The 17,292-nt window shown below is 47.1% G+C and overlaps 1 protein-coding gene across 3 annotated transcripts in view; it reads left to right on the forward strand.

Annotated features, from left to right (window-relative positions):
* The window catches only part of tdrd7b (tudor domain containing 7 b), a 28,007-nt gene that overhangs the window by 6,197 nt on the left and 4,518 nt on the right, over positions 1–17,292 (forward strand). Inside the window, exons 1-16 of one of the 3 annotated variants that reach the window (XM_055938448.1) lie at positions 3,620–4,255; positions 5,558–5,789; positions 7,807–7,886; positions 8,472–8,722; positions 9,107–9,735; positions 10,673–10,868; positions 11,089–11,200; positions 11,311–11,513; positions 11,772–11,906; positions 12,420–12,503; positions 12,868–13,002; positions 13,503–13,616; positions 15,779–15,930; positions 16,085–16,302; positions 16,538–16,721; positions 16,944–17,104. In XM_055938448.1, the coding sequence (XP_055794423.1) occupies positions 5,683–5,789; positions 7,807–7,886; positions 8,472–8,722; positions 9,107–9,735; positions 10,673–10,868; positions 11,089–11,200; positions 11,311–11,513; positions 11,772–11,906; positions 12,420–12,503; positions 12,868–13,002; positions 13,503–13,616; positions 15,779–15,930; positions 16,085–16,302; positions 16,538–16,721; positions 16,944–17,104 (2,761 nt within the window). In that variant the 5' untranslated portion in view covers positions 3,620–4,255; positions 5,558–5,682. Of the gene's footprint in view, positions 1–3,619; positions 4,256–5,557; positions 5,790–7,806; positions 7,887–8,471; positions 8,723–9,106; positions 9,736–10,672; positions 10,869–11,088; positions 11,201–11,310; positions 11,514–11,771; positions 11,907–12,419; positions 12,504–12,867; positions 13,003–13,502; positions 13,617–15,778; positions 15,931–16,084; positions 16,303–16,537; positions 16,722–16,943; positions 17,105–17,292 lie in introns of those variants that run through there. The other 2 variants (XM_055938449.1, XM_055938447.1) reach the window with 2 other exon arrangements.

Genomic DNA, 17,292 nt, shown 5'->3' on the forward strand with positions numbered 1-17,292 from the left:
CGAACAAACCGAAACAATCCCGTATGGTGTAACATCGACACAGACAGGAGACAATCACCCACAAACAAACAGTGAGAACACCCTACCTAAATATGACTCTTAATTAGAGGAGAACGCAAAACACCTGCCTCTAATTAAGAGCCATACCAGGCAACCAAAACCAACATAGAAACAGATAACATAGACTGCCCACCCAAAACACATGCCCTGACCTAAACACATACAAAAACAACATAAAACAGGTCAGGACCGTTACAGAACCCCCCCTCAAGGTGCGAACGCCGGGCGCACCAGCACAAAGTCCAGGGGAGGGTCTGGGTGGGCAGTTGACCACGGTGGTGGCTCCGGCTCTGGACGCTGTCCCCACACCACCATAGTCACTCCCCGTTTCTGTCTTCCCCTCCCAATGACCACCCTAAAACTCACATCCCCTAAATAAACGGCCAGCACCAGGAGAAGGGGCAGCACCGGGACAAGGGGCAGCACCGGGACAAGGGGCAGCACCGGGACAAGGGGCAGCACCGGGACAAGGGGCAGCACCGGGACAAGGGGCAGCACCGGGACAAGGGGCAGCACCGGGACAAGGGGCAGCACCGGGACAAGGGGCAGGTCCCGGCTGATATACTCTGGCAGATCCTGGCTGAGGGACTCTGGCAGGTCTATGCAGGCTGACGGCTCTCGACGCTCATGGCGGGCTGACGGCTCTCGACGCTCATGGCGGGCTGACGGCTGTCGACGCTCATGGCGGGCTGACGGCTCTCGACGCTCATGGCGGGCTGACGGCTCTCGACGCTCATGGCGGGCTGACGGCTCTCGACGCTCATGGCGGGCTGACGGCTCTCGACGCTCATGGCGGGCTGACGGCTCTCGACGCTCATGGCGGGCTGACGGCTCTCGACGCTCATGGCGGGCTGACGGCTCTCGACGCTCATGGCGGGCTGACGGCTCTCGACGCTCATGGCGGGCTGACGGCTCTCGACGCTCATGGCGGGCTGACGGCTCTGGCTGCTCATGGCTCGCTGGCGGCTCTGGCGGATCCTGTCTGGTTGGCGGCTCTGGCGGATCCTGTCTGGTTGGCGGCTCTGGCGGATCCTGTCTGGTTGGCGGCTCTGGCGGATCCTGTCTGGTTGGCGGCTCTGGCGGATCCTGTCTGGTTGGCGGCTCTGGCGGATCCTGTCTGGCTGGCGGCTCTGGCGGATCCTGTCTGGCGGGCGGCTCTGGCGGCTCCTGTCTGGCGGGCGGCTCTGGCGGCTCCTGTCTGGCGGACGGCTCTGTAGGCTCATGGCAGACGGGCGGCTTTGCAGGCTCATGGCAGACGGGCGGCTTTGCAGGCTCATGGCAGACGGATGGCTCAGACGGCGCTGGGGAGACGGATGGCTCAGACGGCGCTGGGGAGACGGATGGCTCAGATGGCGCTGGGGAGACGGATGGCTCAGATGGCGCTGGGGAGACGGATGGCTCAGATGGCGCTGGGGAGACGGATGGCTCTGGCCGGATACGGCGCACTGTAGACCTGGTGCGTGGTGCCGGAACTGGAGGCACCGGGCTAAGGATAAGCACCTTCCTACTAGTGCGGGGAGCAGGGACAGGGCACACTGTACTCTCAAAGCCCACTCTATACCTGATGCGAGGTACCGGCACTGGTGACACCGGGCTGAGGACAAGCACATCAGGATTAGTAGGGGGAGAAGATACAGTGTGTACAGGGCTCTGGAGACGCACAGGAGGCTTTGTGCGTGGTGCCGGAACTGGAGGCACCGAACTGGATACACGCACTACAGAGAGAGTGCGTGGAGGAGGAACTGGGCTCAGGAGACGCACTGGTAGCCTAGTGCGTAGTGTAGGCACTGTAGGTACTAGGCTGGGGCGGGGAGGTGGCGCCGGAAATACCGGACCGTGGAGGCGTACTGGCACTCTTGAGAATTGAGCCTGCCCAACCTTACCTGGTTGAATGCTCCCGGTCGCCCGACCAGTGCGGGGAGGTGGAATAACCCGCACCGGCCTATGTAGGCGAACCGGGGAAACCATGCGTAAGGCCGGTGCCATGTATGCCGGCCCGAGGAGACGCACTGGAGACCAGACGCGTTGAGCCGGCCTCATGACACCTGGCTCAATACCCAATCTAGCCCTACCAGTGCTGGGAGGTGGAATAACCCGCACTGGGCTATGTACTCGTACAGGAGACACCGTGCGCTCTACTGCGTAACACGGCGCCTGCCCGTACTCCCGCTCTCCACGATAAGCCTGGGAAGTGGGCGCAGGTCTCCTACCTGCCCTTGGCCCACTACCTCTTAGCCCCCCCCCCAAGAAATTTTTGGGTGTTACTTACGGGCTTTTTGGGCTTCCGTGCCAGACGCGTTCCCTCATAGCTCCGGTTCCTCTCTCCGGTAGCCTCTGTTCTCCTCAGTGCCTCCAGCTGTTCCCATGGGAGGCGATCCCTACCAGCCAGGATCTCCTCCCATGTGTAGCAACCCTTTCCGTCCAATATATCGTCCCATGTCCATTTCTCCTTATTTTCCTGTCCCTTACTCCATTTACTCCGCTGCTTGGCTCTGGAATGGTGGGTGATTCTGTAACGGCGTTCCTCTCTCTCTTCATAAGAAGAGGAGGAGTAGTGATCGAGCCAAGGCGCAGCGGGTTGTGAATACATGATGAATTTTATTTATAAGACAAAACGAAAATAGACAGACTTAGTACGACGAACTGACATAACACACGCAGAACGAACGAACAAGTACTTACTACAAAAACGCACGAACAAACCGAAACAATCCCATATGGTGTAACATCGACACAGACAGGAGACAATCACCCACAAACAAACAGTGAGAACACCCTACCTAAATATGACTCTTAATTAGAGGAGAACGCAAAACACCTGCCTCTAATTAAGAGCCATACCAGGCAACCAAAACCAACATAGAAACAGATAACATAGACTGCCCACCCAAAACACATACCCTGACCTAAACACATACAAAAACAACATAAAACAGGTCAGGACCGTTACAGCTGGAATGGAATGTCCATATCCTGTATGTTTAACTGTGATATGTGGTTGTCTCACCTAGCTATCGTAAGATGAATTCACTAACTGTAACTCGCTCTGGATTAGAGCATCTGCTAAATGACAAAAATGTCAAATGAAAATGTTTTACATACAGATCTCATATTACTGTATTGAATGTTTTTATTTAAAATGTATAATTTCTAAATTTCTTTATTAAAAATGTAGTTATTTGTTATATTTGACTGTAAAACCTAGCAGGACTACTTATTTCTCTGAGAGTGAGGCGGATATATAGCATTTTTCAAAAAAACATGACTATTTGTCGCTCTGAAACCATTAAGTGATTTTAAACAACTACGTGTCTGTCATTGAACAACCCCATTCCATGATTTGATAGTGAAAAAACACACCAGTCTCTTTCATAATTTCTTTATACAATAAAAGCTCATTTACAAACATTTCAGAAAATGGATATATAGTGTTTTGGAATGAAACTCTTCACACACACCGAGTTGCTGTACTGAGACACACACACAGTCGTTGTATAGACACCCTCGCTTGGATCAATAGTCTTAGCTGGGATCAGCCCCCGTTCAGGAAATGTGAAGGGAGAGAGAGAGGGGAGGAGAAGGGAGATTGAGGAAGAGAAAGGAGGGAGGGAGAGAGAGAGCGGGTGGGAGGGAGAGCAAGAGACAAAGAGAGATGGGGAGAGAGGGAAGGAGAAAGAGAGGGAGTCTAAGCGGACAGAGAGAGAGGAGAGAAGCTCATGCAGTCTCATCGCAGCAGCGAACAGCGGATTTAGAAGCAAACGGCGAGGTGCTGATTCACATGCCAACGCAGCAGCCTCTCTCTCCCTGCATTCTCTCTCCCTCCTCTCTCGCTCTCTCTCCTCTGTGTCTATCTCTTCCTCTCTCTTCCTCTCCCTCTCTCTTCCTTTATATCTCCTGAACAGGGGCTGATCACAGCTAGGAATATTGATCCTTTCTGAAATAGAAAACCAAGGGACTCTGGGACTGTGATGCCGCTACTGCTGCTGTGTCTGCCGTCTCTGTCTCGCCACCACCGGTGTCGCCTAACCTCAGACGGCATGTCTCTAGAGGGGGAGGGTCACTGGTATGCATTGAGACAGGCCAGCGCGTACTGTAATTAGCTATAGCTACAGCCTATATCTGTGAAGGCGGTGGGATACGGAGGCTGCCGATGTTTGCTGCTGTGGTGTCTCAATCTCAGCAATAGCCAGGCTTGGTGAGTACTAGGTTCTACAGAGGAGTGGAAGGGAGGAAGAGAAGAGTAGAAAGGATGAACAGTGGAGCAGGGAGGGAGGAGGAGACAGTCAGGCTGAGAGGTGTGGTGTGGTGTTTTAGATCTGGGCTGTTTGTTGTGTGATGTCATGTCAGCTGGGTTGGGCTGATATGGATGATTTCTTACCAGAGTGGGGCTCAGGCTGATGATGTCATACTAGGGTTGGATCGGATCAGAGCCTTTACAATGTAAATAGAAGGCTCTGGATTGGATAGGGTGTCGGAACTAGGTTAATGGGTAGGATGTGATGTTAGTGCTGCAGGGGTGTTCTTTGTAGAATATCTGGCATCCAATCAGCTTGGATTTTTTTTTAAAGAGTATGACGATGTCGTGATTGAGCAGATTAGGAATCTACGATGTCATCAGTTGGATGACGATCACACTGAAGGTTTTATGACTTCTCAACCTTGCTTTAAGTTATGAAGTCATTGCAAAGTGAACTAGAAGGTATCAAATCAAATGTAAATCAAATCAAATCAAATGTTATTTGTCACATACACATGGTTAGCAGATGTTAATGCGAGTGTAGCGAAATGCTTGTGCTTCTAGTTCCGACAATGGAGTAATAACCAACAAGTAATCTAACCTAACAATTCCACAACTACTACCTTATACACACAAGTGTAAAGGGATAAAGAATGTATTGGTCACATGCACGTGTTTAGCAGAATGCTTGATGTATTCTATGTTGTAGTCTATTCGCTGCACAGCAAGGCATAATAATGACAATGTTAGGATCTACAGTGACAGTATTGGTGACCCGGCTGTTTTTATGATTGACTTAAAGATAGGCAGACAGCCCTTCTTCAATGTCTTGTTTAGATGTATTATTTCTCCTCTTGCCAACTTACCTTTTGCAGGTGTGTGTGTGTGTGTGTGTGTGTGTGTGTGTGTGTGTGTGTGTGTGTGTGTGTGTGTGTGTGTGTGTGTGTGTGTGTGTGTGTGTGTGTGTGTGTGTGTGTGTGTGTGTGTGTGTGCGCATTGCTTATCCGTGTATGTAAAGTATATACCAGAGGAATTCAAATTGAGGTACGGACTACGACCTTTTTTTTAGTTCTACCTGACAATTCATTGCACCCACCTGGTGTTCCAGGTCTAAAGCAGTCCCTGATTGGTGGGGCAGAATGACAAAAAGCAGTGGAGCTAGCTTCCAGGTCCAGATTTGGTTTTGAGGGATATATACTGTCCATATATGTGTGTGCATTTCCTATCATCCTGACATCACTATCTTTCTCTCCTCCCCAGCCAAGCCCAGAACCTCCCTAAGACAGCCAGACCATAGGGGTCGAGGTGTGGGGCGAGGAGGAGGAAGTGGAGGAGGCGGGGGCGGCCGGTCAGGGGGCCAACATGACTTTAGACAGGGGAGGGACATGAGGGACACCCAATCAGAAGGGAAGACTAATCAGAGTTCCAACCAGAACAAACCAACCCATCAGAACACCACTACCACCAGGAAGTCCTCTGTGCCCTCAGAGAGGTGAGTGGTTATTGGTGGAAACCATAGACTAGACTGGTTAGACTACACTATTAATTCTAATCATGACTGACATTAGTTAAATAGAAAATAATGGAGGGAAAAAACTTTTCTCCCCTTGGGGGCCTAGTAATAACTTCCTCGGGGCTTGTTTAAAATGCTGTCTCTGTAGAATTACTCTCTAGGAACCAAAAATGAGGGCTTCTTATTTGGTCCCTTTAGGTTGTCGTGCTGTTATGTAAATAGTTTGAGTTTCTTCCTCTGTTTAGGAAATATTACCTTGAGTTGGAAGCATTGCCATCACTGTGAGGGGGGAAATTTTGTTCCATGGTCTAAGAATCAGGGGAATGAAAGGACAAAAAGAACTAAGACAAGGATTATTTATCTGTCAGTCACTCTCCTCTCAGTTTCTTTCTTTCTCTTTCTTTCCTCCTCTGTCCTCCTCTTTTTTTTTTTTTCTTCCTTGATGCATGACCTGAATGAGAATAGAATCGTGAATGAAGGGCGCTGGAACCCAGTGGTTGGTTTAGTTTAGTGGGGCCAGCCATTTCTTCCCTCCCTCCATCTCTTCCCTCAGTGCCCCCCCCCCCCCCCCCCCTCTGTGCTTATTCAGCAGTAGCACCAGGGATGCAGCAGCCTCTCTCTCGCTTTCCCCCCTCCCTCTCCCACCTCTCTCTCCTCCTCTCTCGCTTTTCAAGCACAATGTGGCTAACAGCTAGCTAATGAAAACAACTGACCTCACCCCGACTCACTCTTTTTATTTTGTGTGTCATTGGCGCTCTCTAACCAGACAATGGACCACAGGAGAGACCGGAGTGACATGGCTGAAAGCAAAGGGACAAGGCAGGCTAATCCCTCTCCTATTCTACTACAGATTAACAGCCCAATGAATCAGCATATCTGTAGTAGTACAGTCTGGGCACTTTCATCTGACGCCTCAGATCAAATGCAGAGGGACGCGCGTGGGAGCACACAAACAAAGCAGCACGCACACACGAGAGCATGGACACACACACACACACACACACACACAAACACACTTTTATCTGCAACTAGAGGAAAAATCTGGGCGGTGCAGCCACTGATCGCTTGGCCATTGTCAAGTACTCACTGGTGGTATGTGAGGGTTTGTGGGGTCAATCACATTTTGTCAGCTCTCAAAAGTTTGTCTGGCTTCCTGTTAACTGTTGGGGCTAATACAGTTGAACAGTTATAGCAATCCATCGTAGTTGACAATGTTTATTTTCTAATAGTTTAATGTAGATTCCAGTCAAAGGTACATCTCAGTTTTATATACAGTGGGGACAGAAGTTTTGAGCATATGCCCTCTCCTGATTAGGAAAAAACTCATAGGCTACAACTAGGGGAGTTTTTTCTGGTCAATCAGGCAACATAATGTTGTTATGACAAACTATTGGCCCCAATTATGTATGGCTGGGGTTGTGTAGCCAAAGAATGGCCTGTTTATGGTGCATCAGTACTTTTCTGCCCGGCGACCTAGTTGTATAAGCGTATGTATTCATAATGTTATGTCCCTATTGTCTAAGGTCATTCTGGGATGGAGAGACTCCCATCAGAGAGCATTATGGGTAGTATGGTGTAATCAGAGAGGCCGTCAATATTAATGGTATTTGTAGGAAGGCTCACCAACGCATGGACTTGAATGGGCACCGTTCTAGGAATTATTCTACTTCCATGAGGAGACCTCTAGACTATCTCAGGCCTCTAGACTCTAGAGCACAGGGGTATTGTTTATGGAGTGTGTACAGAATACTGTAGAGTCTAGTCTAGCACTGACTAGGTTGACTGAGGGATTTCGCTGGCTTCTTTCACCGACGTTTCTGTTTGGTTGAGAAATGGGGACGCAAACTGAAACGATGTTTCCAAACAGGAAACAAACAAGCGAAGAAATTCAACACATATGTTTGTTATTCCTCCGCTGGTTCATAAGTGTCTGTTTAGATGCAGTAGAAATGGCTCAAAGTCAACACTTCATTTTCTCTCTTTTCCTTTTGTGTAGGTCAGACAAAAGGATGACACTTCCATCCCGGTTCCAGAAGGAAGTGCACGCTCACCTATCCAGGAATACCCAAAGCAACAGTAAGTAGGACTTTGTAAGAGTGTCTCAGTGTATGTCCAAGAGCAAGGGTTTTCAAGGCACACAGCAAGGCTGTTTTCATCCTTACACTCTAATCAGGGATGTATTTCCTCGTTCAGAGATGAGTCTTTACATCTGAGGCCTTTCCAGGTACTAGAACCTTATTCAAACAGTTATTAACAGAGGTTGGACGCTCTGGTTCCTGGCCTTTAAATGACTGTCCTTTAAACGCAACACATCTCAAAGCAAGAACGTTACAGGCCAGAGTTTAGCTTCAGGCTACAAACTCATTATGCTCTTCTTAGTAAAAAGATACAGGTCCAGGAAACAGACTGTTTCTTTTGTGTTACTTTGATACACCAAGAGTCTCTCGCAGTGTAACACGTTGTTCTTAGATAAGCTACACCTACTTAGGTCCAGGAGTTTTTCTCTGGGCCCTAGTTGCCTGGTCAGGACAGAGTCACTTGACTTATTTACTCCATATCACCCCAATAACCAGGATATACCTGTAGAAGTTCGTACACATCCATGCCTAACCAACATACGCTTGACCTTAAATGTCTTCCTCCCTTTATTCTCTCCTTCAGCTCCCTCAAACCTAAACGAGAGTGCTGGCTCTGGGATGCCCAAGCCGCAGCACTCCCCCAAGGACTACAACCCCTCTGCCGGTGGGAACTACAGCCCCCAGCAGGTGCAGGGGCGTCTCAGAGAGGTGCTGATCAAATACAGTAATGGCTTCTGGGTGTCTAAGTTACCCCAGCTCTACAGAGAACTGTACAAACAGGACCTGCCTAGCGAAGCGATCAAAGATCTGGAGCACTGGACACACGTATGCACTGTAAGTTATAGTGGATACTTTATTTACAGGTCACATATTTTAATGAATATGAATATAGGAAAGATAAATAAATGAAATGTGTTTGCAAAGTGTGATACTGATATTGTAGAGGGGTGCATTGAGTAAATAAATGTTCCTATAGTTAGATGGATCCTCATCAGTATGCTGAATTCAATCATCTGGTTTGCATGAGCAAAAATATTTGCATCTTAGACCTTTTTTAAAAGTTGATACTCTCTTAGTCAAATATCCTGTAGGTCCCCACAGCTGCATAGCATATGGTGAAATACGTTCTATTATATGATTGATTACTCCTGTATTATTGTTTTAGATTAGCTGGTTCTATGTATCTGAAGAAGGATCTGGCCTTCTCTTCTGTTTCAGGTAGAGAAACCTTGCAGCAGTAACCCAAAAGAGTTACTCCTGTACCCAGCTAAGCAACCAACACTTACACAGACCCCATCCCCTGTCCCTACCAGAGTCCTATCCCCTACCTCCGCCCCTTTCACTCCATCCACGGACATCAAACCCCAGTCAAAGCCCCCTACCAGCCCCCCTACCAACACCATGAGCCCTCTCCCCCTCACCCCCCCGTCCTCCTCCCCCAGTCACCCAGCCTCCCCCTCCACCCTCTCCCCCGACTTGAAACAGAAGCTCGGGGAGCTCCTAGTGAAATACAGCAACGGTCTATGGGCCCACGCCTTACCCAAACTCTACTTGGACACGTACAAGACAAAACTCCCCGAACACGTCCTGGAGAATCTCTCGCTGCTCTCCGACTTCTGCACCGTAGACTACCCCATGCCGGACAACCCCAAGAGGGCCATCCTGTACAAGAGGACCAGGGAGGAGGAGAGCTGCAACAGGAGGGAGTCAGTAGAGGAGTGCAGGGCCAGAGAGGAGGTAGGGAGGAGGCTCAGTACCCAGGCTGTACCTCCTCTCCTCATCCCCAGGGAGGAGTACCCCTCTGTGCTGGTGGTGGAAGCTACCAATACCAACGGAGTCATACTTCGGTAAGAACCTCTGTAACAGGCACAGGCTGTTATGGCAGTTGTTTGGTTATGGGTGATTGGTACTGGCTCTGATGGACAGTTGTTTGGTTATGGGTGATTAGTACTGGCTCTGATGGACAGTTGTTTGGTTATGGGTGATTGGTACTGGCTCTGAGGGACAGTTGTTTGGTTATGGGTGATTGGTACTGGCTCTGATGGACAGTTGTTTGGTTATGAGTGATTGGACTGGCTCTGATGGACAATTGTTTGGTTATGGGTGATTGGTACTGGCTCTGATGGACAGTTGTTTGGTTATGGGTGATTGGTACTGGCTCTGATGGACAATTGTTTGGTTATGGGTGATTGGTACTGGCTCTGATGGACAATTGTTTGGTTATGGGTGATTGGACTGGCTCTGATGGACAATTGTTTGGTTATGGGTGATTGGTACTGGCTCTGAGGGACAGTTGTTTGGTTATAGTTCATTATGAACAGGGCATGGTTTGTTGACCAGCCCCTTGGTGCTGTTGGAGCTGGACTTACAGTACTGAAAATAAATGAAATTACTTTGCTGTCCCATAAAATGTGGTTGTTCTCTCTCTCTCTCTCTCTCTCTCTCTCTCTCTCTCTCTCTCTCTCTCTCTCTCTCTCTCTCTCTCTCTCTCTCTCTCTCCTCTCTCTCTCTCTCTCTCTCTCTCTCTCTCTCTCTCTCTCTCTCTCTCTCTCTCTCTCTCTCTCTCTCTCTCTCTCTCTCTCTCTCTCTCTCTCTCTCTCTCTCTCTCTCTCTCTCTCTCTCTCTCTCCTCTTAATCGCTCCTAACCCCTCTCACCCTCTCCTTCTCTCTCTCTCTCTCTCTCTCTCTCTCTCTCTCTCTCCTCTTAATCGCTCCTAACCCCTCTCACCCTCTCCTTCTCTGTGTGTGTATCTGCTCATACCTGTGTGTATTAACTCGATCCAGGTACATAGGAGAGGGCTACTCCCAGGCCCAGGAGGCTCTGGAGGATGAGATGAGAGAGTTCTACTGTTGCCAAGACAACAACAGTCGTACCCCTCTGACCTCTCCAACCTCGGGTCAGCTGACAGCCGTCAGGGCTGAGGAAGAGGAGGAGATACTACGAGCACAAGTCACAGAAGTCATGACCGACAAGGTCAAGGTGAGGTCAAAGGTCAATTGGTTGGAACTTAGACAATGGAATTGAATAAAGAATCATGGATTTCTATTGCTTTGGGTTATTTGTCATATTAAACATCTATGGTGCCATGTTACTGATTTGAGGATAGGATGAGAGTTTATGGTTTGACATTTTAGAAAATGAATTACATCTCTCTGCTTTTTTCCACACATATTTTTTGTGTCTGTTGGCGAATCTGTAGGTTTACTATGTGGATCACGGGTTTTCGGAAGTCATCAGCAAGGCCAAAGTGTTTGAACTGCATGATACGTTTTTCAAGCTGCCTTTCCAGGCCACCAAGTGTAAATTGGCTGGTGAGTTTTGATTAGAATTTTCAGTTATATATTTTTTAACAATAGTGTTGAGGGTTGGATTCCGTTTTCTTTCTTCTCAATGAAGTGTCTGTCTCTGTTTTCTTATCCAGGTCTGGAGACTTTCTGCCAGGAGCCTGCTGTTCTGAAGAAGTTTGAGTCCATGGCTAGCGGAAAGATCCTATTGGCTGAGATCCTGGAGAGAGAGCAGACCCCATTGGTGGTCCTGTATGACACGTCGCAGGATGATGATGTCAACATCAACGCAGCCTGTATCAAAGCCCTGCAGGACAAGACCCTAGCCAGCCCCCTACAGGTGGGCTACTGTTATTGTAATTTGCTGCCAGTGGGTTGAAGAGATTCTTGAGCATCCTTCATAAATACTGTACTAATCCATGTTTTTCACTCATGATTATTTTAATCTTACGTAATATCTAAATATTAGCCTTGCCATTTTCAAACTTTAATGAACCATGGAACAGATTCCCAGATGCCAGATTGCACGTTCACATTTTTAAACAAGTGTAATGGGATCATGTCTAACCCAAGCCATGGTTCTCTCTCCCCATTGTAGGTGAACAGTGCCTATATGAACGTGGCGGTGAGAAGTGTGTGTTCAGACGGGACCGTATACTGCCAGCTCCCGTCTCGAGGCCTGGCCAAACTCACGGAGATACTGGAGAAGACCGAGGCTTACTTCCACTCACAGGTACCTGTATGTGTGTGTGTGCGTGTGCAACCTTGTGTATGTATGTGCCTGCGTGTGTGGTAGAGCCTCTGTCACTCATCCTTATACTCTGAGGAGGCATAGTGGCAGATAGTTGTTTCCAGATTGAGATTAAGGAACATAATCTGGGTTTAAGACACAGGCCACTTAATCTGATCACATGACACTGGAACTGACCTACTGGGACTGACCTACAGGCCACATACTACTACTACTACCTAGCGTAATCCCCAGTTATAATTCATTAAAACGGGTCAAATTGTTCCGATTTATTTCAGATGCATACAATACAGATGTATACATAGCACATGGGCAGGTTACATAATGTTATATGTATCTGGTATTTTGTTATTAAATGATGCATTGTTGTTATATAAAAACAATATTTACTGTGACAGTCACCATAGGCGTCATGTTTCTTTTTCCCTGTGTCTGTCTCAAGTTGATGACATAATCCTGCTCCATATTGATGACATAATCTCTTCTGTGTGGCAGGTGACATCAGAGTTCCTGGTGTCCAGACCGTTCTGTGGTAAAGGCTGTCTAGCGCGCTACAAAGGCAAATGGTCTCGCGTGGAGGTGAGATGGATACTATTACCTCAGAATCAATACTGTATAGCTGATGTGGCAGAGACAGATGGATACGTTTTGCTAGCTGCTGCCAAATAGGAACGATGTCTACACTTTGGTCCAGAATGAAAACAAGTGACCGTTAATTTCAGTCCTTTATCCACTCTGGTCATAGGAGTGTCCTATCTTTGAGAGTGAGCCTCACTTATCTTATTATATCATTTGTATTATTTTATCCATCCCAGGACACCCTGGAAAACTGTGATAATTGTTGCTGAATGGACTGTCCTGTTTAAAAAAATACGAACTGAGCTGAACTCATTGTGTACAGAGATAACCCAGACTTATGACCTCTCTCGCTGCTTTCCTACAGATAACCAACCTCCATGGCAGTAGAGTCCTAGACATCCTTTTCATAGACTTGGGGGTCCAGGCCTCGGTGGAGGTGTTTGAACTGAGGGAAGTCCCTCCCCCTTTCCTACGCGACCTGATTGCTATTCCACCACAGGTCAGCACATGAGAGGACAGAGGGATGGTGTGTGTGTGGTTTGTTATGAGTGTGCATCCTGAGGGTTTTGCTTTGAAACAAAGGCCTGTAGGTGTTCAGATAGTCTGACATCCTGGTAAACTGACATGATGTGAATGGTAATATCCAACAATGAAAATACAAACAATATGTATATAAAATACTTTTTTTTGCTCAGAAAACTTGGGGGGACAAGTAAAACCACCCGTGGGCCTCTAGGTGGGAAACCCTGAAATAGAGCCTCCCACAATGCAAGTGATGTCTGCATGGTGCAGTTGGTGAAAAGCAACTGCAGCAACTTGAAGGCGACTTCATCCAAAACTGCATGATTTTTTTTTTGAACCATTATGCAAATATTTTGAAGGCGGTGACCAACGATGGTCATCGACTTGACTAAAGTGATCCGCTCGAACACGCCCACTCTCTAGGCAGTGAAGTGTTGTCTGGGTAATGTAGTCTGATGTGCAGTAGTCTCTCTCCAGGCAGTGAAGTGTTGTCTGGCTGACCTGGCTGTTAGTGGCGTGGGCTCTTGGACTCCAGACGCTGTTCAGTGGCTCCGAGACGCCGTGCTCAACTCTACTGACTGTAGTATGAAGGTACATGAACGCACACACATACTCATATGCATACACAAACACATGCTGTAAATCTGCGCTGAGACACATGATATACAGTTGAAGTCGGAAGTTTACATACACCTTAGCCAAATACATTTAAACTCAGTTTTTCACGATCCCTGACATTTAATCCTAGTCAAAATTCCCTGTCTTAGGTCAGTTAGGATCAGCACTTTATTTTAAGAATGTGAAATGTCAGAATAATAGTGGAGAGATTTATTTCAGCTTTTATTTCTTTCATCACATTCCCAGTGGGTCAGAAGTTTACATACACTCAATTAGTATTTGGTAGCATTGCCTTTAAATTGTTTAACTTGGGTCAAATGTTTCAGGTAGCCTTCCACAAACTTCCCACAATAAGTTGGGTGAATTATGGCCCATTCCTCCTGACAGAGCTGGTGTAACTGAGTCAGGTTTGTAGGCCTCCTTGCTCGCACACGCTTTTTCAGTTCTGCCCACACATTTTCTATAGGATTGAGGTCAGGGCTTTGTGATGGCCACTCTAATACCTTGACCTTGTTGTCCTTAAGCCATTTTGCCACAACTTTGGAAGTATGCTTGGGGTCATTGTCCATTTGGAAGACCCATTTGCGACCAAGCTTTAACTTCAGGACTGATGGCTTGAGATGTTGCTTCAATATATCCACATACTTTTCCATCACTCATGATGCCATCTATTTTGTGAAGTGCATCAGTCCCTCCTGCAGCAAAGCACCCCCACAACATGATGCTGCCACCCCCATGCTTCACGGTTGGGATGGTGTTCTTCAGCTTGCAAGCTTCCTCCTTTTCCTCCAAACATAACAATGGTCATTATGGCCAAACAGTTCTATTTTTGTTTCATCAGACCAGAGGACATTTCTCTAAAAAGTATGATCTTTGTCCCCATGTGCAGTTGCAAACGGTAATCTGGCTTTTTTATGGCGGTTTTGGAGCAGTGGCTTCTTCCTTGCTGAGCAGCCTTTCAGGTTATGTTGATATAGGACTCGTTTTACTGTGGATATAGATACTTTTGTACCTGTTTCCTCCAGCATCTTCACAAGGTCCTTTGCTGTTGTTCTGGGATTGATTTGCACTTTTCACACCAAAGTGCGTTAATCTCTAGGAGACGTAACGCGTCTCCTTCCTGAGCGGTATGACGGCTGCGTGGTCCCATGGTGTTTATACTTGCATACTATTGTTTGTTCAGATGAATGTGGTACCTTCAGGCGTTTGGAAATTGTTCCCAAGGATGAATCAGACTTGTGGAGGTCTACAATTTATTTGGCTGATTTCTTTTGAATTTCCTGTGATGTCAAGCAAAGAGGTCCTGAGTTTGAAGGTAGGCCTTGAAATACATCCACAGGTACACCTCCAATTGACTCAAATTGTGTCAATCAGAAGCTTCTAAAGCTATGACATAATTTTCCAAGCTGTTTAAAGGCACAGTCAACTTAGTGTATGTAAACTTCTGACCCACTGGAATTGTGATTCTGTGAATTATAAGTGAAATCTGTCTGTAAACAATTGTTGGAAAAATGACTTGTGTCATGCACAAAGTAGATGTCCTAACCGACTTGCCAAAACTATAGTTTGTTAATTAACAAGAAATTTGTGGAGTGGTTGAAAAACGAGTTTTAATGACTCCCACCTGAGTGTACGTAAACTTCCGACTTCAACTGTAGTCATTGTTTTTTTACTCCACCAGTGACCATTTCATAATTTCTTGTTAAAGTTACCTTTTACTGCAGTGGGCTAAATCAGGGTCACACAGAGTGATTCTTGGTATTCTTAAACAAATCTATTTGAGGCAAAAGTATACACCTCACACACATTGTTATAGGCTTAAAAAAAGAAGACACCTGTACCATGTCAGATATAGAGTTGAAAGTTATTCCATTTTGATTTTGCCTCCCAATATTACACTTTATATACATTACAGAAGACTGAAATATAACAAAACGGTTTGACATAGAAACACAGGATTTCCGTCATTCTTTATTGATATTCTTGATTAATTATGAAAAATATTAATAACATTCCACCCATGAGGCCAAAGAGGGTGCTTTTGGTCATTGACTGCAGGAAAGGTTTACAGTTGAAATCCTCTGAATTATCTTTCTCTCTCTCTCTCTCCACCCCCTCCCTCTATCCCTCCACAGATAGCCAAGCTGGACAACACCAAGCGCAGCGTAGTCCATGTCTACCTGTTCACCGACAAGAATTTCCACGACCCCACGAGAAGCCTCAACCGCCAAATGGCCGCCTCTGACCTCTTCAAACACCAAGGAGACGTCTTCCTAAGCAGCCACAGGTAGGGCTAGGAGTTGATTTCAAAATCAGTCTATTCCTGATTCCTAAAGTGTGGAGTCTCCTGCCATTGTGCTTGACTCTCGTGGGATTTGCATAAAGGAAAAATACACATTTTAGTGACAATTGACAATAAAGTAGATGTTATGTTATCACAGCCCTTCCAAGACCTCCACCTGTAACTCTACTGCCACCCTCACAACCACAACCACAACCACTCCCAGCTCAAATGGGACCAAGCCCCAGCTACGACGCGCCCACTCTGGCTCGGGACCCAGGCCAACGGGGGGTACAAGCACCACTCCTGGAACTCCCCCACCTCCCTCAACCACCGCCCCTATTAAGCTACCCCCGCTGCTGGACCTCCCTCCTGCAGGTCAGAGACATATATTTATATGTTTACATGCTTCATAATGTTTATTTTTTATCCGAAAATTAAAGTACTTGTGTTTTGTGCAAAGCTGTTTCCAACCTCCCGTCTGTTGTTCCCCCTTCCCATGTCCCGTTCGTTGATTTAAAAAGATTGATGCCCCCCCCCAAAAAAAATCTATGCATCGTAGTGCTGAAACCTCAATGTCCTCAAACTCTCAAACTCTATGCCTCTGCTGCAGGTCACAACATGGATATCTATGTGTCCGTGGCCTGCCACCCGGGTCACTTCGTACTGCAACCCTGGAGAGATATGTACAAGCTGGTAGTTCTGATGGGAGAGATGATCCTGTACTATAACAAAACCGAGGAGAAGCCTCTCAAAGTGGAGAAGAATCAGATATACGCTGCTAAGGTGGAGAACAAGTGAGTAGAGGGAGGAGTGGGTGGGAATGGGTCTTGGGAGTATGTGTGGGAACTGTAGATTTCAAGTGTGAATGAGGGATTTGGGTAAGGCTTCTAGTAGGATAGTCTGACTGCATTCAATAATTTGATTAGCCATCTAGTTTATTCGGGCCCCCCGGGCTAAGGATTAACTTGAATTAACTAAATGAACTTGATTAATTGACCTCTAACCTCTGACCTCAGTTGGCACCGTGTGCTGGTGAAGGGGGTGTTGACCAACGGCCTGGTGTCTGTCTATGAGCTGGACTACGGTAAACACGAGCTGGTCAGCGGCACCCAGCTTCGCCCACTAATCCAGGAGTTCAGACAGCTGCCATTCCAGGGCATCACTGCACAACTCGCAGGTAACTAGGGAAGTGTTGCCCTCCCGGCAACCATATTATGTACCTTAGATTTTGCTATTCACCTCAACATAGCAAAGTAATCTACAACAAGTGGTTCTTGATATTGGCACACGTAAAAAAAAATAGTTATGTCCCTCAAAATGGGTTCCTTTTGTTGTTGTTGTTGTGAACACACACATAAAGCATCC

The sequence above is a fragment of the Salvelinus fontinalis genome, chromosome 11 (assembly GCF_029448725.1).
Source record: "Salvelinus fontinalis isolate EN_2023a chromosome 11, ASM2944872v1, whole genome shotgun sequence".
Lineage (NCBI taxonomy): Eukaryota > Metazoa > Chordata > Actinopteri > Salmoniformes > Salmonidae > Salvelinus > Salvelinus fontinalis.